The 25,680-nt window shown below is 41.5% G+C and overlaps 1 protein-coding gene across 10 annotated transcripts in view; it reads right to left on the bottom strand.

Annotated features, from left to right (window-relative positions):
• The window catches only part of REPS1 (RALBP1 associated Eps domain containing 1), a 66,858-nt gene extending 50,570 nt beyond the window's left edge, over positions 1 to 16,288 (bottom strand). For 8 of the 10 annotated variants that reach the window (XM_075748250.1, XM_075748245.1, XM_075748249.1 and 5 more), the window contains exon 1: positions 15,848 to 16,160. In XM_075748250.1, coding sequence (XP_075604365.1) covers positions 15,848 to 16,042 — 195 coding nt within the window. In that variant the 5' untranslated portion in view covers positions 16,043 to 16,160. Of the gene's footprint in view, positions 1 to 6,652; positions 6,767 to 15,847 lie in introns of all 10 variants that reach the window. The other 2 variants (XM_075748252.1, XM_075748247.1) reach the window with 2 other exon arrangements.
• Positions 16,289 to 25,680: the final 9,392 nt, after the last annotated feature.

The following is a 25,680-nucleotide window of genomic DNA, read 5'->3' on the forward strand; positions in this document are numbered from 1 at the left end:
CTGAGAATCTCGGCCTCATCTACATCCATGGGCACTTATTTCTCTCCTTACCCTTGCCACCACAGCTCAGCTGTAAGTTCCCTGTTTGGCAAATCTGGTCTCCTGACACACACGCTCATTTTCCTAACTACTGGGATGGACTATTTCTGGGCTTAGAGAAAGCTGTCCTGAAAGATTTTCCAGCTTTCAGAGAACACAATTCCGAAGGGCAGAGGAGCCCTGCTTGTAGGCAAGTTCCAACTGAAAAGTCAACCACATTTTCACACAGCAGCAGCTGAACCACACGATCCACAAGGAGTTCGTCTGTATGCTTCAGCACTGCTGAAACAGGAAACAGACTTTGGTAACTCCATACAATCAAACAAAAGAATGGGTTTATTAACTACAGCTGAGCTAGATATAGCTCAACAAAAAGCTGCTTTGAGTATTTCCTTACCATGCACAAGGATTCTAGGACTTCATGAAAATAAGCTGTTGCAAAACCTGCCACAGGAAGATACGGGAAGCTGACAAACACTTAGTCCCAAAAGGATCAGCAGGTCTAGAGCTGTGCATGCAGCTCAAACCCTGCTGGACAGAAGCTAGCTGCATTAAATCACTCGGCTATGTCTGCATTACACTTCTCACATTGTCCTAAACCACCTGTGTTATTTGTATTTTCCCAATAAAATATTTCTGCAGCATGGTGTCTGGACAGAAGTCAGGGGATAACAGGGTATTTTCTAAAGTTCATTAACTAAAAGAAAATAATTCAATACAGTTGAATACAATACATTAGTTTCAATAGGTTGGACTACAAAAAGTGCCACAAGGAAAGAAGCGACAGTGTAAATTGACAGGTGACAATTAAAACCGTAAAAACTCTGAGGCATCAACATCTACAATAAATTGTCTGTACCCAACCTAATGCCAAAAATAATTACACTAAGTTTAAATAACTGGCAGAACTAAAGCAGTGGAGATTCAACAGACAGCTAGCAATCGAAATGAGTGCGACAGCAAGAGCAAATTCTTTTTTAAAAGCACTATATCCTAGAAGGCTGATGAACATCCATGTACTTGACTACACCTAACACAGAAAAAGCTTGTGGATACAGTGGCCTAGCACTGACAGACGAGTAACTCGGCAGACTCTGGAAAAGCTTCTTATGAAAGGAAGCACTGATGCAGGGATTTGGAGCCTAGGGAATCATAAGGCAGTAATGGCTTTGGGCAATACCAAAGCCAATGCTGGACTAGAAAGTACCTTGTTCAGAGCTACTCAGTAATGCCAGATTGAAAAAAAACTTCAGTTAAAAACTGAACTAATAATTAAGGTACCATGGCAGGTAAGTATTAGAAAAGAAAGAAAAGCATGGATTCAAAATAAATAGATATAAACATAGAAAATACACCAGATGTAACATCGTGGTTTAACCCAGCAGGCGGCTAAACAACCACACAGCTCTTTGCTGACTCCCCACCCTCCCTGTAGGATGGAGGAGAGAATTGAAAATGGAAAACCAAAATAAAAGTCATACATTGAGATAAAGTCAGTTTAATATGACCAAAAAAAATGAAGATAGTAATAATAATAGGAGAATATGCGAAACAAGTGACGAACAGCACAACTTCTCACCACCCAAAATCAATGCTCTGCAAGACCCTGACCTGACTCACCTCCCAGCCCGCTCCCCCAGTTACATAATGAGCATGACATCATATGGTATGGAATATCCCTTTGGCTAGTTAGGGTCAGTCAGCTGTCCCGGCTGTGTCCCCTCCCAGCTTCTTGGGCAACTCCCACCTTCTTGTTGGCAGGCCAGTATGAGAACCTGAAAAGTCCTGGACTGCTTGGCAACAACAAAAACACCAGTGTGTTATCAACATTATTCTCATCCTAAATCCAAACCACAGCACTATGCCAGCTGCTAGAAAGAAAATTAACTCTACCCCTGCCAAAATCAGGACACGTAAGTATTGAGGAAAGTAAAAAGCTATGGATATGAAAAAACCTCAAGCGAAGAACCAACAAAAAAGAATGCCCTTATGCTACTGAACAAGTAGCTGTCAAATTTACCCATAGATAGCTAAAAGTGTCCTCTATTTCAAATACAGAATATAACCCAATCAAAAACATGACTGAAGGTTGAAGTAAAATCATTAAATGCCAACATCTACTGGAGACTCCTCTGCTGACTGACAGCATGCTTGAACATACTCAAAACAGCCTACCTATAATCTCCTTGAAGAAGGACTTAAACATTCAACAGGTAGTAAGCTATATTGACAGGGTGGGAGGATGGGATAATAATAAAAAATTAATCAAGGGATTGGCTCTTTGAGATTGATGTTTATGGCTTTTATCTTCTTAGGAAGACAGAGGATAAGAAATTTCCTTAAACTCTAAAGCCATCTTCAAGACAAATGCTCCATGACTGTTTTCATCTCCGTAGATATAAAGAGTAGTCACACTACTGCAATTAACCAGATTAAGGTCAACAACTCTGTGAAGCTACTGAATTGCTGGAAGCTGTTGATACAAAGGAAAAAAAAAAAACCAACTTGGTGCAGCAGCTGTAAATAACGAAATTGCACACTCAGTCATCATACTGCAAAGGAGTAACAGCAGCATCAACAATATCAGGAGTTGGTGCTTATCAGACATGCATAGGAAGCAGTATGTTGACAAAGGGCACCATTTCAAAGACATACTTTCTAGAACTCTTATAGGTTTCAAATAAGAGGTCCTTGAACCTGGAAAGGTTTGCAAACCAAAACAACTAAGACTTGAGAACCTTTAAAAGTTCCAGGTGAAGTGGAACAAATCACATCTCTCTCAAATGTGGTGAAATGCACTTTCCAGAACTCTCTGGAAAACCCCTCTGGGAGAGTCTTCCAGAACATCACAGTTGTTCTGCCCCCGGGTTCTTCTACAAGGCAAATCAAGTCCATTATCTGCAAACATTATTCATGCAATACAACAGTATTTAAGCAGAGCTAACTTCAACGATAAAACAATAAATGAAACAACATGCATTCCACCTACATAGTAAAGATAAAAATATTTCATCTGCTTGGAAAGAGTTAATAAAATACCTACTGTTCCATACCAGAGGGTGGCAAGAGGCAAGATTTTAAGGCAACTTTTGAAGGCTGGAAGTTACAACACACATTGTGTATGCTGACAGGAGTGGGGAATGAACAAACTCAAAAGACGACCTTTTGTATCACCTCATCCAAACTAGGACATTAACACAAGTCTATCCACAAAAAAAATAATTTAAAAAAATCACTTACTGATACGAAGCAAGAAAGAACTTGGATTCAGAATATACATTTTGGTCCTGATTTTATTAACACATTCTTAATTTGAGGTATTCCAATAGTCCTGCTGTGACTTGGCAAGAATTTTCATGTTTGTATTGTTACTGTAAGACTTCTTTGTGTTTATTAATTAAAGAAAATAAAGCCCTACAAAGAATTACAGAATAGTTGAGCTTGGAAAGGTCCTCTGGAGATCATCCACTCCACTCCCCCTGGTCAAAGCAGGCTCAGCTACAGCAGGTTGCTTAGGAACATGCCGAGTTGGATTTTGAGTATATCCAAGGAGGGTGACTCTACAACCTCTCTGACCAACCTCTTCTAGTGTTTGATCACTCTTACAGTAAGAAACTTTTCTCTTATGTTTAAATGAAACAAAATCATATAAATCATGGACCAGAGGTGCAAAAAGTTCTCATATTCATTTTATAATATTTGATACAAACTTGAGCTAAACCAAATCATGTTAATATACTTGTGCTTCAGTATTTAGTACATGTTTTTTCAGTTTTACTGTGCATATTGACAATAACCTTTTAATGAAAAATAAACAATACATTAAAAAAGCCAATGGTTTACTTCAGATTAAAAACGCAAAAAAATTAAAGATAATAACTTGCATTCAGTTTTAGGTTATTTAATAAAAATGTAACTATGATTACAGATTGATTTTGATTCACAGTTTAAAATGAAAAACATTACCATGTCAACAATGTTATTTCTGTATCCCATAGCAATTCATTGATGAGAATTCTAAAGATACTTGCGATCTTAAACAAATATGACAAGATGCTTTCCAAATGAAAATTTTATTGGAATACAGCCTCAAATTGGGCACTAGAATATGCTATCCTACAAAGGTGCTCTCCTGAAGTCATGTAATCCACTGACCTCAGCTACAACAAAGATTAACCATATCTCTGCAGTGTAATGTAATCTGGGGATATGTAAGGGAAGCTGAAAAAATATTTCCTCATCATTGCTATGGTAGCAGAAAAAACCCTAACCATCACTACATACCAAAGACCTATGAAAACCTTCTTCGTGCTATTTTTCTAGACTGAATACACTTCTTTCCTCACAATTTGTTAGCTTCTAATCTTGTTATTCTGCAACCACTGTTCAATACATCAACTCCTGTCACTTCATTTATCTCAATCTGTCTCACTAATTGCAGACACCAGCCTAAAAGAGTGTCCTGGTTTCAGCTGAGAAGGTTAATTTTATTCACAGTAGCTAGTATGGGGCTATGTTTTGGATTTGTGCTGGAAACAGTGTTGATAATAGAGCAATGTGTTTGTTCTATGGACCTGTTGTTGTTGAGCAGTGCTCACACAGAGCCAAGGCCTTTTCTGCCTCTTGCACGCCCTGCCAGTGGGATGGCTGGGGGTGCACAAGGAGTTGGGGGGGGACACAGCCGGGACAGCTGACCTAAGCTAGCCAAAGGGGGTATTCCATGCCATGTGACATCATGCTCACATAGAAGGGGAGCTAGTCAGGGAGGGGCAGCTCCAGGGTGCGTGGCTCGGGAACAGTCCGGCTTCGGGATGAGTCTGAGCATGCGGTCTGAGTTGTACGGTCGTTGGATGAGAAACTGCATTGTGTATCACCAGTTTTGTATATTCTAAGTACTGTTTTGTTCTCTCTCCCTTTGCTATCCCAGTAAACTGTCCTTACCCCAACCCACGAGGTTTTGCCTTTTCCTTCCCATTCTCCTCTCCATCCCACTGGGGACGGAGTGAGCGAGAGGCCACGTGGTGCTCAGCTGCCAGCTGGGGCTAAACCACAACACAGTTTTCTAACTACACTCTCTTACCTATCATCAACTGGACAAAGCAATACTGATTAGTTATTTGTCAAGAATTTTTAACATTTCTTCAGAAAAATCTCACTTGACAGGTAGCTTCTCAGCTGCAACAGTTGTTGACAGCACTGCGTTGCAGGAAGAAGACAGAGAACTGACAAAGATCCTTCTTTTGATGAGTTATTTTTAACCAAGTCAAGTCTCTGACCTAGTTCTCCGCAAAGCTCCACAAACCTTGGCACATGGTGGTACTCAAGAAAAAAAATTGGACAGGACAAAAAAAATGCCACTAAAACCCAGTTCAAGTATTGCTCTGAATTCTATGTTTCAGCACTATTAGCAGTATATGACAAATATTTCAACAGTCTCAAATCTATCCGAAGATCATTTACAAAATGTATTTATGAAGGACATCAAGAACTGCTGTATTTAATTCAATAAGTGTGAAGTAGGCAATGTTCATGTGCTGAACAGCAAGTATATTACCACCTCTAATACATATATTTATCCTAATAGGTACTTAAGCAGCATAGTAATAAATATACTGAATTAGTTGATACTAAGAATTCCCAGGCACAGGGTATATTTGGGACATTGTTGCACTTTGTTGCATAACAAATAGTAAGGTCTTCCTTTTAAGTCTTACTGACTGTTCATGAAGATGGATCTCAGTCAATGCCACAAACCTGGATTCAGAACACAGGCCTTTAAAGAAATAAACCCAATAGTATTGGAGGACTTCCAAGACAACACATGTTCTCTGGCAATGAACTATTTAGAGTCTCCTACTGTCTGAGCCTCTCCTAATACTTCTCCGTCCTTGATTTTCACACTGTGCATATCCACAGTGGAAGCAGACAGCAAAAATACCAACAGGAAGAAAAAAGTACTCATCAGCTCTGACAATTAATTCTCTGTAGATACTTACAACTAAACTTTCCCATTCCACAGGTCATTTCAGGTTCAAACATACATATGTTTCATCAAATGAAATTTCAGAATTAATCACATCATAAATAAAGAGGTTAATTAACTGGTCAAGAAATGACCCAGTATTATAAGCCTTAGAGGAATGATTCTGCCCTTGTACTTTGGGAGCTGTTGTACAAGAGTGTCTACTCCCCGAGAAAGGGTTAGCAGATTTGGAGTCATGCTTTCACTCTGTTAATAGAAAAGCCGCAGACAAAATAGCACCGAAAATTTAAAAACTCTGCTTTATAACAGATGTACATAATAAATACATATCTTAACAAGCCAATATGTTGAACACCACACACACAAAAACCGACCCACAGAATTTCCACCTACTGTAGTACTTTTTGAACCAGTTGTATTTGTCATTCCTGACTTCAACCCATTCCAAAGAGTGATTTGCGGCATCTCCTATTGTTCCTGGTAGCATGTATGTTCATGGTGGATTAGCCTCACTTATCAAAGACACTTCCTAATGCAGTAGCTTTGATTTTTCCATTTGCGATCAAAGTTTGTGGTCTTGCTAACAGCTCTTGCAAAAGCTGATACAAGCCATATATATATGAACCTTACCTGCAGAGCAACACAGCTCTCCAGAGGTCAGTGTTTCCCCTTCTTGATTTGGTAGTACCTGGTAACCACCATCAATCAATCCACAAAGATGAGGCAGATGCACGCTACATAAAACTACAAAAAAGTTCAAGATACTGATTTAGAAGGGCCATTTCTCCAAAGTTCTAGAGCCACAGACTCTCCTACTCAACTATAACTTTCAAACAAATTATTGCCAAATACTCTCAAAAAGGACAGAATAAATAGGCACATTCCCTTCCGACATGTTCAATAGCACCAAACAAGGAAAATCCAGAGAGCCAGATGAACACTCACTTGGAAAGCAGCTACTATCATCCCAAGTCATAGCTGGAAGACCTCAAGGCAAAGTCACTCTTTGCTTACATTAAGATTCTCTCTACTGCTGTTCTTCTGGCAGAGCAGGTGCTCATAAGAAAGGTACCTTATGAGCAGTAATGGTAATAAAGCAGCAAGAAGAACTGGAAATAAAATCTGAAGCAGCAAAAGACAGCCTGGGGACCTACAAGAACCATTTTTAATTCTTGATGCGTAAAGAGAGCTTATTTTAAAAGGAGATATACCTGTCTCCTCTTCCTATGCAATTTTACATTACTACTTAACCTAAATAGCTCCTCCTTCCTCTGCCCTTGGCTGCAGTTCCCCATTCCTGAGCACTGTTGCTCATCTATGTGATCACACCGTATGATTACTCCACTCAGTAAGCCAGCAAAAAGTTACTGTGTTATAGTTATCTGCTCTTTTATCAAACTGAATCTGTCTACTGTACAACCAACGAAAACCTCAGCAGCTACAAGACACATGGGAACATGTGGCTGGTAGCAGTAGTTTGTTCATTTGACTCTGAACTTCTTATAAAGCTGCAGCCTCAAGAAAGTTGTGTGCTTTGCATTTAAGAGAAGCAGAGAAGGTTGAAATGAGGCAACTGAACAGAACGTCACATCAAGAACACTTGCAACTCCAACTTCTTTGCCTTGCCCAAATAAAGCCTCCTTAGAAGGGAAAAGATAAATTCACATATTGGGCTGCTAAGAATTGTCTTCAAAACAAGGGTGTCTCCTTTCTCCTGGTGGTGCCATGAAGAATTCAAGCAATGGGAGATAAAGAAACACACTTTAGCAAGAACTCTCAATGCCTGAGCCCAGTCTGTGATGATTGGAGACTCTAGGATCATTCTACAACACTCAGGTGATTGTGTTTTCTGGAACAAGTGGTAGCAGCCAAAGGATCTATATAAGCACCGAGAAAGCAGGCAGAGATATTTTACAGCAATGATATATTTAGTATTTCAAATTATTACTCCACTAACAAATAGTGCAAGGAAGGTCACATGGATGTTCTAATTGTGGATGTTCCTGCCATGCAGCATTAAGTTGAATATTTTTCCTGCAAAAAGTGCTGAAGTGCTAAATGCTTAAGAGAGCAGCATTTATATAGACATTTAGATTCCTTTCAGATGTCCTTTATAATTGAAGCATTCCATGATTGATATTCCTTGCTAAAATTATTTTCTCACTTTTTGATTTTAGTATTTTCTCCACATATCACCTTTCATCACTATGCCAGAACAAACGTAAGACAGAAAAGCCTCAAAGAATCAGCACAAGCTTCTGGCTTTTTGCTAATGTAAAATGAAGACGAAGGCATTCTCTTGATCCCAGAATTAGTGGTCGTGCTGTGGCCTGGCCAAACGACTGCTCAGATCTGGTCTTATACCTGAGCACTTCCATAGAAGTTTACCTGAAGCTACTGTGCCCGTTACTTTACACTGCTTTCTCATCTCAATCTGTTTTCCCTTGAGCATCAATCTGATCAGTGTTAATTAGTACTTAGCTTTGCACTGCTCTCCTCCCAATACAGCCTTTACAAGTGTTAACAACGTGTCTATGTGCCTCTCGAAGTTTAAACAAACCGCAGTTAAAATTCTAAAACCTGCATGTTTATAGAGCTACGTTTGAGACTCAGAATACAGCTGCTAATGCTAGGTTTTAAATTTAAGACATTTTAATTCAGAATAAAACAAGTCGTACACACTATTGCAATAAGAACGGACATTTCTACAAATTTCACAACTAATAGTCTGAAGCAGGAAGAAGTTAGCACCTAATGCTAAACTTTACACAGCTCAGTCCTGGTCACCCTGTTCTGGGATTACTGAAGTTGAGAAACGTTATTTGAAACTGAGTCTACTAATTGCTGTTAGCATACTGCAGGAGCATTTTAGATGTCAGAAGTCAATCATTCCAGAAATTCAGGTCAGATTGTCATCTTTTCCAAGTCCTTTAACCTATGAAAACATAGTTCCTGCACACAGACAGGCATGCCTAAGTTATAATGTATTTTTTGTATAACAAGTGCAGGGGATAATTTAACTCCTTAGACACCAACCCCAGTTGGAAAAACAAGCAAGTCACAAACATGATCACCAACTCAGTATGTTAGCTTAGAAAGAATGACACTGCTGGCTTAGTAATATCCCTATGCTCTAAAGAAACAGTAAAGGAAAAAGAACAAGTGTCAAATACATTCTTACACTAATTGTTACTGGAACTCCAGCAAGAAAAATCTGATAGTCAACATATTGCTTCCACACTCACTTCTGACTTGAAACTCATTTAAGCAAAGAGCAGAACTCCAAGGAATTCTACAGGAAGGACTAATCTAAACGGCAAATACTTATGACCTAATAGGTGCAAAACCTGTCTGTAAGGACTAATATTTTGAAAGCTAGGAAACAGAATTGAAAAGTCATAGAGACTGCCAGCAAAGTCCTATAATTTCACAGTATCTGCAGTAATATTTATTGAAGATTAGACTAAGATGAAGGCATGTTTGCAATTTTTCACCAAGAGTGGGTGAAGTGCTTACAACTTTTAATACAAAAGAATCATCTTTAAAGGAAAAAGATCATGTTTACAATATGTAATTTTGTATATCTAACTTGATTTGAAGACAGCTGCATTTACCAAAGGCCCTGATATTTCTGAATAATTTTAAAATTCTATCCACTCATGTCAGAATGGATATTAATCATCCCTGCTGTCATTTGACAGCACATTTAAAAAGAAAAAAAAATAAACTGTTTTCAAACAAAGCTGAGCTGTGATACTTGAAATTAGCTGAGTGTTGTGCTGGCATATGGAATTAAGAAGGAATATTTACTATGTAAGTGCCTATACAGTATGAATGCCAGTCAATCACACTGAGAAATTAGCTGAAAACAAATGTAAATCTAACAGACCTAATCTACACTCCTAAAGTTTTGCCATTAACTTCCTGCCTTTCATTTCAAAACCCATGATTATTCTCTGACTAAACACTGCTGAGATATGAGACTACTCAAACTAATTAACTCTGAAGAGAAAACAATTTGCAGCCCACTATAGTCTCCGTGAAGGTAACATCATTAAAGTAAACATTTTTACCAGAATTCTGCAGAAAACTCAAAGCACAATTCACGGGATACAAAGCAGACTAAGAGCCATTTCTGGCACTAACACAGAGTAGACTGCTTATATATCGCATCATTACAGAGAAACAAAACTAACCTACTGCTTAGCTGAGAGGAAAGAAAAAGACTCAATTACCATAACATTTGAGGGGGAAAAATAAATACGTAATTCACAAACTAAATATTCTTAACTGCAGATCCAGGCACTGTTTGTATTTACAACAGATTTCTAACAATTCTTACTTCCTAAACGCAAACTGAGATACAGCATAATGTATGTATAAACATCCTTTAAATATATATTATAGATAAATGTTATATATAAATTACATATTATTATAATCCTAAAAGGCTACAAACTTATCAATTTTATTGTGCTCAGGCTAACAAATGTTAAGAACGAGTAAGAAAAATACTATAGTTGCACATTTCTACACTGGAAGAATGCCTTAATATAATGACCTGTTGTGAATATTGCCTCAGAAAAAAAATCTAAACTAATTTTATTTAAAAATGTCATGTAGAAAAGTTGTAAACATTAAAATAAAAAATATAAACCCAAGATGTATGGGTTGGATTCAGTTAAGTGATTTCTTTTTGAAATCTGGGTTTGTTTGCAGACTAGGTAAAGGTCAGTATTAGGATAAGAAAGCTTTTTACACATTGTACTTTTTTGAAAGATCTGAAAGTGCTATGTATTTTTAAACATACTCCAAATCCAAGTCACTAAAAGGAAGCCGTGGGATTTGCAGTGTATAAGGAATTCTAAGTTCTTACCCCACCAGTTCTGAAAAGATAATAAATTCAGCAAATTAACCACAACAAGGTTGAGTCTTCTGCATGTCTCCACCACACAGGTAATCCTAAGCATGCCTTGGCTCAGCTTCCATTTACAGTTGGCATTTAGTAACTTCTACTGATTTGATAAATAGGTAGTCTTTGTGTAGGAAAATTCACTGAAATACTAACTGTAACAATAACATCACTGTGAATAAGTTTTTATTTTCTTAGATCCCTTTCTCTCTACATCCATTTTCCAGCAAAGAGGCCAACATTTTAAATCAAGAACCTGCAACTTCATTTTGCCATGTTCTGCCTATGAATTATAATTCCAATTATAATTGCACCGCACGCCACAGATGAGCTCTGGCATCTGAGGAAACTACCATTCCAGTTCTCCGTTCTCTATGTTTGTCACAAGCTATCACCCCAATAACAACAGAAGACAGCATATGCCTGCACCTTAGCTGTTTTTCTGCACAGTGCACAAATCGTAGCTCATGAATGAGGCTTTATGCTAAAAGTCTGGACTTTACAATGAATCAGCCACAACACAGGTATGCACTTTCTTGCAACTTTTGATGTGACGGCAGCAAACTCTGACAGAGACAATCGACGACACAAGAACAATCAAAACTAATCTGTTTGTAAAGATTCCTTAGAAATTAAAAAACCCAAACCAACACCTCGAAACTGGCTAACGAGCCAAAAATAGGCTTTACACTAGGTTTTTAACAGGTTAATGCAAGCGTAGTGTATTTGAAGAAACTGGGCATAATTGTACAATTCATACATTATTTCAAAGACTTTCTCACACTGAATTAGAAGTCAGGCAACTGCAGAATGCCAACACTGAAGATGACGATTCACTTGTTTTAGAGAACATACATGCAAATGCTCACGTATTTGTTGTTTTACGGTACTGTTGTATTTTACAGCAAGATGCCTTGACTCATTAATTTCAGACAAGTATCAGACATATAACTGATTTGCTTCGTCTTGTGAAGTTTCTGTAATTCATAATCAAAGAAAAGAGTGCAAGTTCATAAAACGTTCTGTGATTAAATCACCTAAATAAGAATTTTACAAATTGAACAAACAGGACAGCTCTTGTATTAATCCCATGCACAAGTAATGAACTTTGCAATACATTTTTTGGCTGACTAGTTTTTACAAGCAATCTCGCCACCAGTACAGAGGCACCAAGAATTGACTTGAATAGCCTACCTACGTTAGTGTTTTAGGTCAGACGTGAAATGTGCTTTTGAAACCAATTTCCTGATCACCCTCACTGCTCTGGTTCATATTGTGCAACCACTGCACAAGAGGCAACTAGATTTCTTTTGTATGAAGCTAACCTAGAAGACACATTCCAGGAGTGCACCTAATGAATCTCAGCTAGCATTCAGTCTACAGGACCAGGCCAGAACTTTGATACAAAGGAAAGCTTCTGAAATACATATACAGGGTGGATGGCAGCTTCTCAGCATCACTTGTGTTGTGTCATACTACTTGCTAACACAAACACCAATGCACATGCAAACAAGCCGTGACCTCAGGCAGCTGAGTCAAGTGAAAAGTAACTTGACAAAACCCCCTAACTTTTGGCTGAACGAGCTTCCTGAATCAGCTCACTGTCTGTCCACATGAACATCGGTGACAGCATAAGGCAGCTCCAGCTTCCAGTGGTTTAAGCTACCATGAAACCCATACTAGGTCACAACTAAAATACCCAATCACTCTAGAAAGAGGAAAGTTCTCCTCTTCCCTTCCATCAGCAAATGGTTTTCCTGCCTCATTCCTTGTGCCAGCACTGATATTCATTCAATCCTACTGTTAGCTGGTACAGAGTTAAAATGAACAAAAAATTGTGATTAATTTTCTGCCTGCATAGCCCCTGATGCCAGCATACAACAGCATCAGACAGGCACTGGCATCTCTGCAAGGAGAAGCAGGAGCACATGGCTGGGGGAACACTGAACCACCTCCTTCAGTGGCAACTCACTATTAGATTGATTTAGCTGCAATGTGAAACCACACCCTGAGAGCCATTTAAAGACTCATGTAACCCTTGTGAAGTAGCTGTGCTTGTTATCCCAACACACCTACTTTTATTCACTGTTTTATGCAAATCTTCTACTTAATGGTAATTTCAAGGATGTGCACAAAAAGGCAGAAATATGGGTTAATAGAGGCTGGGTTTCTCACACGTGCAGTTAAGGTTGTAACACAGTTTGTGGTACTTTTGTTCTGGTAATAAGGCTGTCCTTTTGTGGACTTGTACTAAGTGGACATACAGCTTCTCTTTTCCAGGGCTTTGTTGCTTTGTGAGCATATGATTTGTATACTGTAACTGTTTCAGTCTTCTATATGTTCTTTTATTCCCATTTAATAGGCAGCTGATAGTGTTCCTTAGAAATGAGGATGATTAGGAACAAATTAGCCACATGTATTAACTTTTCCTGTTGCAAGACAGAAATCTCACATAAACATAACTCTTTGCAGGAAAGGTTGCGTGTGTATCCAGCCTTTAAACAACAGATTTGCAAGCAAAACAAGTTACAGGTCTAAAAATGCAACTGTCACACATTTTCATTTCCAATGGAATCAATTCTGAATCACTCAAAGGTATCTATAGACTTGTAATACTGAAGATGAAAAACTTCGAGGTAGTTCCTCAGGACTACTTGGTCCCTGTGAGTTTGAAGGGTGGTAATTTTGCCCCATGTTTTGCACACCTACAAAGGCACTTAGCATTCACATGACTAGTACTACACTTGCATTCCAGGATTATAAAAGAATTGGGTAACTGAATCAAGCTCCTTTCCCCACAAGCATCAGGTGCTTCAAATGAACAGATAAGAACACAGCACCATGTGGTCAAAAGAAAATTCTATCTCCTTCACAGCATTTCCTTATTTCTTAGCTGTATCACCTTGATGTTTTAGTTACATAGTCACAGCCTCCAAAGCAGCAAATGCTATTGCCCTTGGAAGAACCCCCATCTGATGCATTCATACCTGTGTTAACCTGATGTACAGCCATACCTCAAGGAGAACATAAAATAGCTAGACAGCTAGATTCTCTCCCTCACAAGTACAAGGTACTTTACAGGTGACCAACAGTGATTGCATAAGATATTCACAATGACTCAAACTGCTAAGGGCATTTTGACTTTCTTTGTATTATCTACAGTCTCATTCCTCATGCAATCTAATATCTTGTTTGCCATTTTAACTGCAAGGTTTTCCTTGAGATCACTACAGTGATAAGCCAGGTCTGCTGCTTGAGTTAATTTATTTAGAACCCACGGAATGATGCCCGAGTAGTTTCTCTTCTTCAGATGTGATCTGCTTTACAAGAAAATATTCAACCTCCTCTGCAACAGACAAGGATATCGTCTCTGGCCACTTGTATTTGAAATTCCAAGTCTTTCAAGTGCTTGCACTAACCTGCATAAACCAAAATCTCTAGCACTAGCCTACTTTATCTTTACAGTGATCCAGACAAGTTTTATGGAAAATAGATTTTAAATACAACAAATGCGTAAACATTCACTTTCCTGGGATGATTTTTCTGAAACTGGTTGGCCACACACAAAAAGCAGTAGTGGGTAGCCCTTGAGAAACCTCACTCCCAAAACTGAGTGTGCAGACTCTCTTACCATTATGGCCAGTCTAGCAAGTCATGAGAGATTACTAGTTTTACCAGTACGAATCATTTCTTAGTCAGCCCTCTTCTACTTCTTTGCATCTTAAATTCATTTTAGCTAACCAAGTTGCTCTTAGGAGCCCAAAACACATGAACAGTGATCCTAAAATCTGGTACTAAATTGCACAATGCTGAAATTTGCGTACTGCATTTCCAGCTACAGTAACTTTAACGCTTTGTTAAAAGGGCTGCTTATCTCACTAGGCTAAGGATGAAACTGCATAAAAGGCAGCACGGCTTTTTTGACAACAGTTTTATCCATTGCAGCTCAAAACACTAGATAAACTTTAAAGCATTGAACAATGGCAAAGGGAACTGCAGAAACAGCAAATTATCACCAATAGCTGTTTGTAAGAGCAGTTCACTGGGAATACTTTCCCCAAATAATTACATAAGGCACATCAGAGCAGACTTTCCCTTTTCTGTGTCGGTAGCTTAGCAATACTGCTACACCTTTCAGATGTAACCCAGCCAAGGAAGTAAGAGCTAACACTGTGGACATACATATTGCAAGTATGGGCCCATGTCATTCTTAACAGTGCATTTTTCATTGTTAGAGATGTTTTGATGGCTACAGGTAAGTTAATACCTGCCAGGAAACTGACATCCAAAAAAAAAGACTGCATGGCTTTGGCGATGTGGATCAGCATCAGCAGCACCCAACAATACAAACCCAGATTTCCTTCTGTGTTGCTCTTCATCAGCGGACTGTAGGACAAATCTCCCTCACATCCCCAAAATGCTCTGGGGTTCTCATGCTTCGGATGGCCTCTGCCGACACGAAGCAAACAAGACACTTTCCTACCAGTTGCTGGACATCGCCAGCGGAGATTACCGACAGCCCCTTCCTAGCCTTCCAGTCAGCCCCAGAGTACCTAAGCGGGGGCCTGCTCCAGGCATGCTCAGCGCACCACCTCGCTGCGCCCCCCGCCCTTCCCTCTCCGCCGGAGAGGCACAACCTTCCCCTCCTGCCCGGGCTCAGGTGGACGGGCTCCTGGGCCGGACAATAGCTCCCGAGTCTTCTGGCGGGTCCCGCTCCGGCCTCCCCGCCCTGGCCAGCCACCGCCCGCGGGACGACCCCCGCCAAAGGGCTGCCGGGCGGGCGAGGGGGCGAGGGCCGAGCCGAGCGCGGCGGAGGGGAGGGGCGGCAGCACCGGACGGGGCCGTCTCCCCGCGGGCAGTAACAGCGGGGCGGCGCCCGGGCCCGCCGCCCGCCGGGGGCCCGCAAGGGCTACCTGCATGACCACGTCGTTGGGCAGCTGCGCGGCGCGGAAGAGCTCCAGGACCCGCCCGTTGGACGCCACCTTCTTCGTGCTCTCGGTGTCGCAGTAGGAGAAGAGGTCGCAGTAGTAACGCTGCTCCGCCTCGCTCAGCGTCAGGCCCTCCATCTTACACCCCGGCTCCGCACCGCTGCTGCCGCCGCCCCGCATCCAACGGCGGCGGCCTGGCCGGCCGGGGAGGAGGGGGAGGAGGGGTGGAGGGTGAGGCAGCGGAGAGCGCGCGGGGCTGCCTCGCGCCGCCCGGCCCGTCGCGGGGGGGGGGGGGGGGGGGGGGAGGAGGGAAGGGGGCGGGAGGAGGAGGACGCCGCCGGCGCCGCGCGCTCTAGCCAACCGCCGCGCGCGCGCGGCTGCTCACACCTTCCCCCCTCCCACCGGCCGCCCTCCCGCCCACGCGGCGGCGCGCCTGCGCGCCTTTCCCCGCGCCTGCGCCGACCGCCCGGCGAGCGCGCGCCCCGCAGAGGGAGGCGGAGGAAGAGCACCTGGCGCCGCGCGCCACTCCCCCCCCCACTCCGCACCGCGGGGAACCACCCCCCTCCGCGCGAACGGCGGCGGAAACACCAGGCCCGGGGCGGGGCGGGGTTAGCGGGGAAAAGGGCCAACAGCGTTCCCCACCGCCTGCGGGCCCGCCCCCTCCCCGCTTCGTCATGCCGACGCCATCGGCGGCCCCTCCGGGAGGGAGGGGGTAGCAAGCCTGGATGTGCGGTGCGACCGTGCGCGGCGGCGCCCCCTGTGGGTGTGGCGGTACGGCGGCCCAGCCCCACGCGGGCCCGGCGTTGCGGGGAGGGGAGGCAGGACGGGACGGGCTGCAGCGGCTCCGCGGTCGGAGCTGTCCTCAGGGGACACTTGAGCTCTCCTTGGGGCTGCCGGGCCCCGCAGGCACACGCTTCCCCCCGCCGAGGAGACCCCGCTTTCCTGGAGACAGCGGCGCTGGCGGGTCGCTCGCTGGCCTGGCTGCCACCGCCGCCGGCTGCTCAGGCCCCCGAAGAAGCTCCCCAGTAGATCACGCGGGGCAGCGCTGCCCACGCAGCCATCCCAGTCCCGCGAGGCTCTGCGGGTCGCCTGCCGTGCTTGCGAGCTCCACAACGCTCCGTCCACCTCTTGCGGCCCAGCGTGGAAAGCAGGCGGGGGCAATCCCCCCCCCGCCTCAGGCAGCGGCTGCGGCAGGCCCGGCAGCTCCCCGAACCTGCCGCCCAAGGGGCTCGGGGGGCCGTCACCGGTACGGGTGTTCCTGGTAACGGTGAAGCATTATCCATTGCTGCGTGGTTACTTTCCTCAGCGTGCTGTCTCTCTCCACCGCCGACACCTTACGCGGCGCCACCACGTAACACACAAGAAGCAGCGGCCTGGATAATAACTCCGTACGTCAGACTTGTGAGAAAGACTAGACAAGAGCTCGCTTATCTCTTGAGCCAGAGCTCTTGCTCTGCTCAGCTCTTGGCCGTTTTCCTGGATTTCGTGTGTTTCTCTGGGTAAATCTGTGCTCTTGCTGCAGTACACCAACAAAGTTAGTTCCCTCCGAGCTGCTTTGGCTTCTGGAGGGAGTCTAACATCCCTGACGGAGTAAATCAACCTACGCAGAATGCCGTGATCTCCTGCTAGACCCTTTTGACTGATTTTGATCTGATTTAAATCACAGTGGGGTGGCAGTCCAGTACTTCATACTTAAAGGCATCCTCTCATTTTTAATTTATCCTTCCCTTTTCCCACTTCATTTTCCTTCACAACTCTTCCATTTCTTCTCTTTCCCAACTGCTGTTGCTGACAGCTCAACTTCCCTTAAGCACCTCATTCTTTCTGCCTCTTAAGATAGTTATGTTCTGGACTTAAGACAGAGATTGATATCCTTTTGCTGCTAACTGAAGTTTCTGAAAAACACCGATGCGTTAGCTTATAGTTAAAATAACAGACAAAAATATCTTCCCAGAAATGTACCATTACCAAGCTTTTGCAACCCCTAATTATTTCAGTGAGAAAACCACACAGATTCTTCACATTTCTCAGTTAAAATTCCTCAAAAATAGACTATACTGAAGAAATAATTAGCTTTTTGGTATTATATCTAGTTATTATGATTTTATAGACAGAGATAAGACCAACTTAGCATTGTAGGTCATTAATTGGAGCTACTGTCACATCAGTATTTCTGTAAGTAAAACGAATGTAACCTTTTCTCCACAGCTAAATTGCATACTGCAATTCTATTAGTTAGACAGAGCCATTTGTAGAAGAGGTTTTTAAATCACTTATTAGCAGATGATTGGGTTCAAGTGCCTTTGTTCCTTACATGTTCAGTGACTGTATGCTAGTTTGGTTACTGGAGTTTGAAAGATTAATATGTGTATGTATCTGTAGCCATAAAGTTCTTCATAAGTTAGTGTAAGGACCCCAAAATACTTTTATTGTCAACATAATTTTGAGTTTTACATCTAAAAGTAATCTGAAAATATTATTTTAATTTAGTTGCTATTTTATTTGCAGCTTTGCAGTGGGAGCAGTCTTTTGACATTAATGGGGATCACCTGGCTGCAACAAGTGCAAGACACACAGATTAATACAGGGAGGGGGTTCCCTAGAACGGAATGTTCCCACATGTCCAAATGCCAAACAATTCTGAAGTAAGTTTAATAACTATATGTTTCACTAAAACCATGATGTGTCATGCAAAAATGTCAGGTCATTGCTTACTGGAGAGCTGAATGCTTTGGGGGAATATGCTGGGCTTTTCACTCTGTATAGCACTACTCTGAAGCCATTTAGGTAGCTATTTTGGAAAACAGGTTCTTGAGTCTCATTTCCAACTCGCATGCCATAAACTTCTTGCTTTGTGCTAGTTCAAAGACTGAGCAGAAAGAATAAGAATGACATGACATGTAGAGAATTAATTTCTAATTCCAAAGATGTACATGTGGGAGAAGCATCTTTGCCTCAGAGAGACCCAGTACAATGTTTCTGTGTTTGGCTATGGGATCTCCCTTCCCCCGGATTGGCCCCTTGCAAACCTCCAGGCTGAGGAGGGGTCTGCTGTTCAGAATGTTACCTGTTCTTATCAGGTCAGACTTAACATCTAATGAGATTTAAAAAAAAAAAAAAAAAAAATTTCGGTGCATTCTCAATGAGGATTTGTTTTGTTTGGCTGGGGAATATGCTGTTTGCTCCTGGATGAACTGAGGAAAATGGTATTCCTGCATGGTTGTAAGATATATTAAAACTTCTTTGTATTTGCACTTTTGAGTGCAACTGACCCAAACAATGAAACCGTCTTTCTATTTTTAGTTCTTTTGTTTTGGAAAGATCTGTATCACAGCGTTTTCCAGAAATCAGATAGGCAAAGAAGGAAATTTATGGCAAACTACCAAAATGTATCGTTAGTGATACATTTTTGATGTAGTAGATTCAGCCTTTAGTACATGAAAAGCTTGATTTAACTGCCTTGAATTATGATTTAAACATAGCAGAGGAACTTTTCTTGGGTTTTTTTGGTATTGTACCCTTTATTTTCTCTTTTTAATGTATCTCCTTAGAATGCAGAGCTCTGAATTAGCTAAGAGTTAAGCTGTTCTCCACATGGTGCCTAATTTTACTGTATTCTGTTTTCTATGAAGCAACTATTCGATGACATACATTGATATCAAAGTAGTCATCCTTTTAAGAGATCAAAGCCAGAGAAAATCATCATCGTCATAGGAAGGCCAAGTCTAATGACCCAAATGGAAGGAAGTGCAAGGTTATTTTGCTGCCCATAATAACTCTTAGAGCCAAATTATACATCAATAAAACATTATTTTTTCTGATTTTTTTTTTTACAACTTGATAAGTGCAATATGTATGTTCATAGCTACTAAAAAAGTAATGTTTTATTCATTTAAAGGAAATGCAAGTTAAAACTCTGCTTAGGTTTCAGTATCTTTTATCAGCTGTGAAGCTGGTTTCTAAAAACTAGTTGTTACACATGCTGAGGCTTATTTCTAAAAAAACACAGCATACACGTATGTGGGGTCTCGTCTTCATCAGGTGTCATGGGAGCGCCATGCCTAGGCTCTACCTGCTTTTGGTGGGCCTCTGAATCTCTGAGTTCTTATTACAGTTCATGGGTCTCATGTACTACCTGATTTGCACTAAAATTAGTATATGCTCAGTTTTGTGGGGGTTTTTTTGTTTGTTTTGTTTTTTTATTAAAACACCTTCAAATGACTCAACCTTATAAAGTATGTATTTGGGTCCAACTTGCATCTTGCACCTGGTTCCCCAAGTTTAGAAAATGGCCCTGAGGTTATTTGTCATTGCCTTCTTACTAAATTCTTCTGCATACATAATGCTGTGGAGCAGGTTTTACAATGTCTGTCAACATACTCCTTTACTTGCAGCTCATCAGGAGTTATGGGAACTTGTTCTATCCTGATTCTTTAGTGAAAAGACAAGTAGATTAAGGCCAGAAATGAATGGGAGATGTTTAAAAAACCCCTGCTGTCTCAGACTTTAAAGCTGGTTTATTGTTACTGCTCGATCTTTTTAAAAAAGAAGATACTTTTAGAGGTAGGGTACTTTATTCCCAGACATAATATTTTTAAGAGCGGTGTTAACACATGAAACAAATACGTGTAGAACACATGAAAGAAGTCCCTCTTCTGTTTTTTCTAAAAACATCCTTATTTCCTTTGTAGAGAAGCAACATTTTAATGCAAATATAGCCACTTTGTACCCATACTTCTGTAAATTTCTGCATGTGTTTTCTATGTATTACAGTTTACAACCTCTTTCCATCCTTGATGTTTACATTCTTGCAGTTTTGTCATATGGTCAGTTTTAACGTGCTGATTTTACCTTCTACAAAACAGCACCCATATTTCAAAAAACCTACCCTCTGTTCTAGCAGTCCTGCTGAGATTGTTTCTTTATCAAAAGGGCATCCCCCCATTTAAGGCTATGAGATTTTCCATGGTGTATGAAGAAGCCTTTCCACACAGAGCCATGTAGCAGACAGTTACAATGAGAGGGTGTCGTTTTGTCCTGTACGAGGAGAGCACCTTTGCAGAAAACATTCAGCAAGCAAATGGTGGATCTAAAGTGATGTTGTTACTCACCACAATGTCATTCTGGTCCCTCCTGCGCTTCTGTGCAGGCACATCCCGTAAGGGAAAATAATAACTTCTTTCTCAGCGGCCTCCCTGGTGTGTTGTGTCACCACTGAAATATGTATGGGATCCTGGCTGGAGACATCTGCTATCTGTGGAGTATTTAATAATATTTCTCTGTGTAAATTTCCTCAATGGAGGATGAATAATACCTTTTCCATATCACTCATCATTTTGCCTGCTCAGTTGTCCCCGGTCTCTCCTTTAAGCTTTTAATTTGTATATATCTATCATGGTCCTTGTAAAAATTGCACATATTTTAAAAATTGCCTCTTTTTCTCTTTCATCCAAGTACATCAATTGATGGAAAGGAGTAAGCGGTCAAATGAAAGCCTCTAAAGGAAAACTTTTTTTATTAAAAAAAATCAAAGTGGAAGAATACTGGAAAGGAGAAACCTTTAGTCCTTTATGATTCTGGCAGATTTCTACATGAGACTTCATCTCCGCATCTCAAAAGGTGGGGGGCATGTACCTGCACCCCAGCACAGCTATATGTGTTTGATAAGTTCTGGAGAGGAATTCTTTTAGAGAATGAAGGGAGAGTGACTTTTCATTTACCTCAGCACCTCAAAAGCCTGAGCAGCTGTCAAATCCTACTTCTCTTTAGAGTTTAAAACTATCCTTGTTTCTTCCAGAAAGAGAGGATGTCTCCTGCTTGCATAATACTATCAAATAAGTCTATTCTTACAGAATTAAAACTCCTTTTTAAAGCCTTTCAACATTTAACTATAAATCCATCTGGTCTTGCTGCCGTATTTATTTACGGATTATTCATGGCAGGGTCTACATCCTCTTTTATAAATACCTTCTCTATAATTTTGTAGAGCCAGGAGGGATAAGATAGTTCTTTGTACTTTTTGGCACTATCTATCTAACATACATAATTCTTCATAAAATTATTTATATATTGATAACAACTGCCTTGAAGTATGATACAGTTATATTCAAATTACTTTTACTTAATGATTTGAGTTACCTTTGCAGTTCCTCGATAACTTCCTTTGTTTTGCAGCCCTAAAATTTACATTACTGAAACCCCACCTAGTCTGAAAACAGTCTTATACCTCCTGCACAACCTTCATTTACTTAGCTTCCATCTCCCTGGATTCTTGAGGAGTTCTGGTTGTTCTCATAGTTTTTGCTCTTTCCTCTCACTTCCTGAATGTGGAAGTGCACTATAACTTGCTGATGAAAGAGGATGTTATCCTTTCCTAATAGATCATTATTCCATTGAATAATGATCTCCACCTGGGAGGTTGTTAATGGCTACTTCAGGAAACTTCTGGCACATTACTGAATGTCAGAAATTGGTTACAAGGTGGGAATAAGTCCTGAAAGCAAAATTTGACATCTCTGTTTCCCATATTACACACATACTTGCCCCCTCCTTCCTTTTCCTACTCTGCTTTTAGCTGTATGTATAAATGTATCTTTCCTTTTCCATTTCACTTATATTTTAGTTTCCATCTTACTATTTTTTTTCCTTAACAGTTTTCAGTTACAAGCAGTTACTCAAGGATTTGAATTTCCCCCTTTAACCTTTCTTTCTCCATATTTCTTCCTCACACTAGCAATACAATCCTCTACAGTATTGATAATCTTGGGATTCAAACTCCAACTTGCCTTTTGCCTGTGCTTTGATACCTTCTCTGTTCTGGATTCACCAGTTTGTTATTACACAGCGTGATTCTGCCTCTTGGTCAGATTTTGACTCAGCCTGTTCTTTTAGCTGTTTTCCATTAAGATCAGTTTCCCAAGGATTTTAATCCCTTCCTTTTTCTCCATGGTGATGTGGGCTGCTCTTGATATGTTAAGATAAATAAAATGTAAAACTCCTTCTGTGTCTTGTATTTGTTTAAGATAGCAATAATCTAGTTTATTTCTTTTTCTTCAAGTCCTCCAGAGCAAAAACACCCCAGTGTGCTTCAAATCTGCTGCTTTTGTTAAAAACATCACTGTTATGACATTTCTCTGATGTTTGAGTCAGGTGTAGAAAGGATATTAAGAATGCTGTATGCTCCATCTGTGGTGGCTGTAGGAAGGAGTCTAATAATTAAAGGTCTCTCTCCATATGCAGCTTTGCTTTAATATGTTTTACAGACTCTCATTTCTTCACACTTTCTAATTTTTATGGGGTTTTTTCCTGTCCCCTGTCTTATCTTTTTCTTTTTTTTTCTTCTGAACATCTTGACTTATTTTGAAGATTTATTTCCAACTACATCTCTTTATCCACACTTACTGTCAGGGATGAGCAAGGGAAGCCGGGAGCCGAGTGTGATGACAAGACAGGCAGTGGCCATCTTTGCTGACCCAAGTCCCATCCCGCCACCCCCAGCCCGGGTACCAGCCAGGGCCTGGAGGTCTGAACTTGCGGCCCGTGGCAGGGAGCCCGTCAGGGCTGCGATGCGGTGGGGCTGCAGCTCTGGCCCGGCCCCGGGCAGACCCTCGGATGAAGGCAGCTCTCGCAGGACAAGGTTGGTTCTGGCTGTGGCTGCCCCTCTGGCAGCCAGCTCGCAGCTGGCCCTGACCCCCACTTACCTTTAGGTCATTGACCGCACCTCCTTGTCCCCAGCTTACAGATATCATTGTAAAAGCTGGAATAATTCCATCACATTGAGGAGTATAACTTTGCATTTACATTCACCTGCTTGGGAGCAGAAATGGATTTTGAAATACGGTGGCGTTTTCATTGCACTACCATTCCTATTCACAGAAACCCTATTTTTTGAGTTAGACATACACAGAACTGAAACTTCTTCTGTTTGCATTAAGAGACTCAAGGTGTCAGAGAAGAAAGATGTACTTTTCCTGTTAGTGTATAAATAATTGCTGAAGCAAAGCTCTTACCATCATCATAACTTCCTGCTAAACTTGACTCAGTTAGCAAATGCTAATGACAGTCCTGTAATGTAAAATCAAAAAATGTTTTTTGAGCTAAACCCATTATTTGAGCAGAGTAGAAGTATACTTAATTATCACACATTCAAATGTTCTAAAGAAATTACAGTTCTTTATTTTTGAAACATCATGTTCTGTTCCAGTCATTTTAGAGGGACTATATTTGGTAGCATTGGGGCTAAGCCTACGTAGTGCTACGGCTTTCTGAATCTAAGTGGAATCATTGCCAAGTATTTTGTTTCTCCCTGTTGCTTCTAGAAGATCTTACAGTTCTTTAACCATAAAATGAGCGTATTAGAAACTGGCAGGATGGAATGAATATACTTGCATAAATACAGAGAGACAATTGCATCTTCTGCTCTCTATGTATTTCTTCATGTAAGTGTTAACTTGTGTGTGCCCTTGTGTGTGCTTCCCACCAAAGTCTTTTGCCAGGATTTGTGTCTGTGACAGAGCAGAGAGAATACTCTGAGTGCATGAAGCACGTATCTCTCTTTTACTGAAGGGTAATATAAAAAGTGAAGAAAAGCAGCTTTTTGCATCATTACTCTTCCCATGCACCTTTTCTTTCAGGCTAAGAGCAGTTTGGCTCTCGTATAGAGAAAATAATTTCATTAGGAAGGGATTCACCCCTCTGATTGAAAGGTTGTGTCCCAAATTGGTACTTCTTCTGTACTCCCCAATAGATCAAACAACAGTTGTGATAAAAGGCAATGCTGATTCTTCCCAGGAATCCAAGCACTACTGTTGCCTGGCTAAGGTGGCAGCCCAGATCTCCTAGCTCAAACAGGTGCTAAAAAGTAGCAAGCTATCTCATCCTTCTCCTCCTCTCCCAACCCAGAGAGAGATGTACTAGTAGGTTTCTTCACTTTGGGAAATGTCTGGGTAGCGCTTGTTTTTATAGGTGTCTTACAAATGGCTGAGAGACAGAGAGGACAAGCCTCAGGTAACATCACTCGATTCCTTTGCGGAGGATCTCGTACAGAGAGAAGTAGCACTGGAGAGCAAAGCAGGGCTTGCTGGGAGCCTACGGTGGGCTCATGCTTGCTTTCCCAGATCTCCACTCACAGCTTGTTACTGAGTGAGCAAAAATTTCTTGTGCCACTTCCCAGTTCGTTCCAATGGGAATTGTTGCAACCCTGGCAAAAAGCCTGGGAGTAGGTGTCATGGTTTGGCCCCAGCTGGCAGCTGAGCACCACACAGCCACTTGCTCACTCCTTCCCCCCCGGTGGGATGGGGAGGAGAGAGTAGAAGACAAAGGTAAAACTTGTGGGTTGGGATAAGGACAGTTTACTGGGACAGCAAAAGGAGAGGAAAATAACAACAACAGTACTAATAACAGAATATACAAAGCGGTTGATACACAATGCAATTTGGTCACGGCCTGGAACCCAAGCAGCAACTCCTGCCCCCCAGCCAGCTCCCCCCTTATATACTGAATATGACATCATATGGTATGGATTATCCCTTTGGCTAGTTTGGGTCAGCTGTCCCGGCTGTGTCCCCTCCCAGCTTCTTGTGAAAATTAACTCTATCCCAGCCAAAAACTGGGACACTAGGGTAGCCAAGAGAGGGCCAAATGTAATTCACAACTCAAACTTTTGTTTATGTTTGATCATTGTACTGCAGCCATTCAAATGACTGAAGACTTAGGAAAAACAGCTGAGAAAAAAGAACCCCAAAAATAGTTTATTGAGGTTTTGTGGGCAGGTTATTTATTTGTATAGTTTGATCTTACTATCTTGGAAGAGAGAGAAC

The sequence above is a fragment of the Balearica regulorum genome, chromosome 3 (genome assembly GCF_011004875.1).
Source record: "Balearica regulorum gibbericeps isolate bBalReg1 chromosome 3, bBalReg1.pri, whole genome shotgun sequence".
NCBI classification, from domain to species: Eukaryota; Metazoa; Chordata; class Aves; order Gruiformes; family Gruidae; genus Balearica; species Balearica regulorum.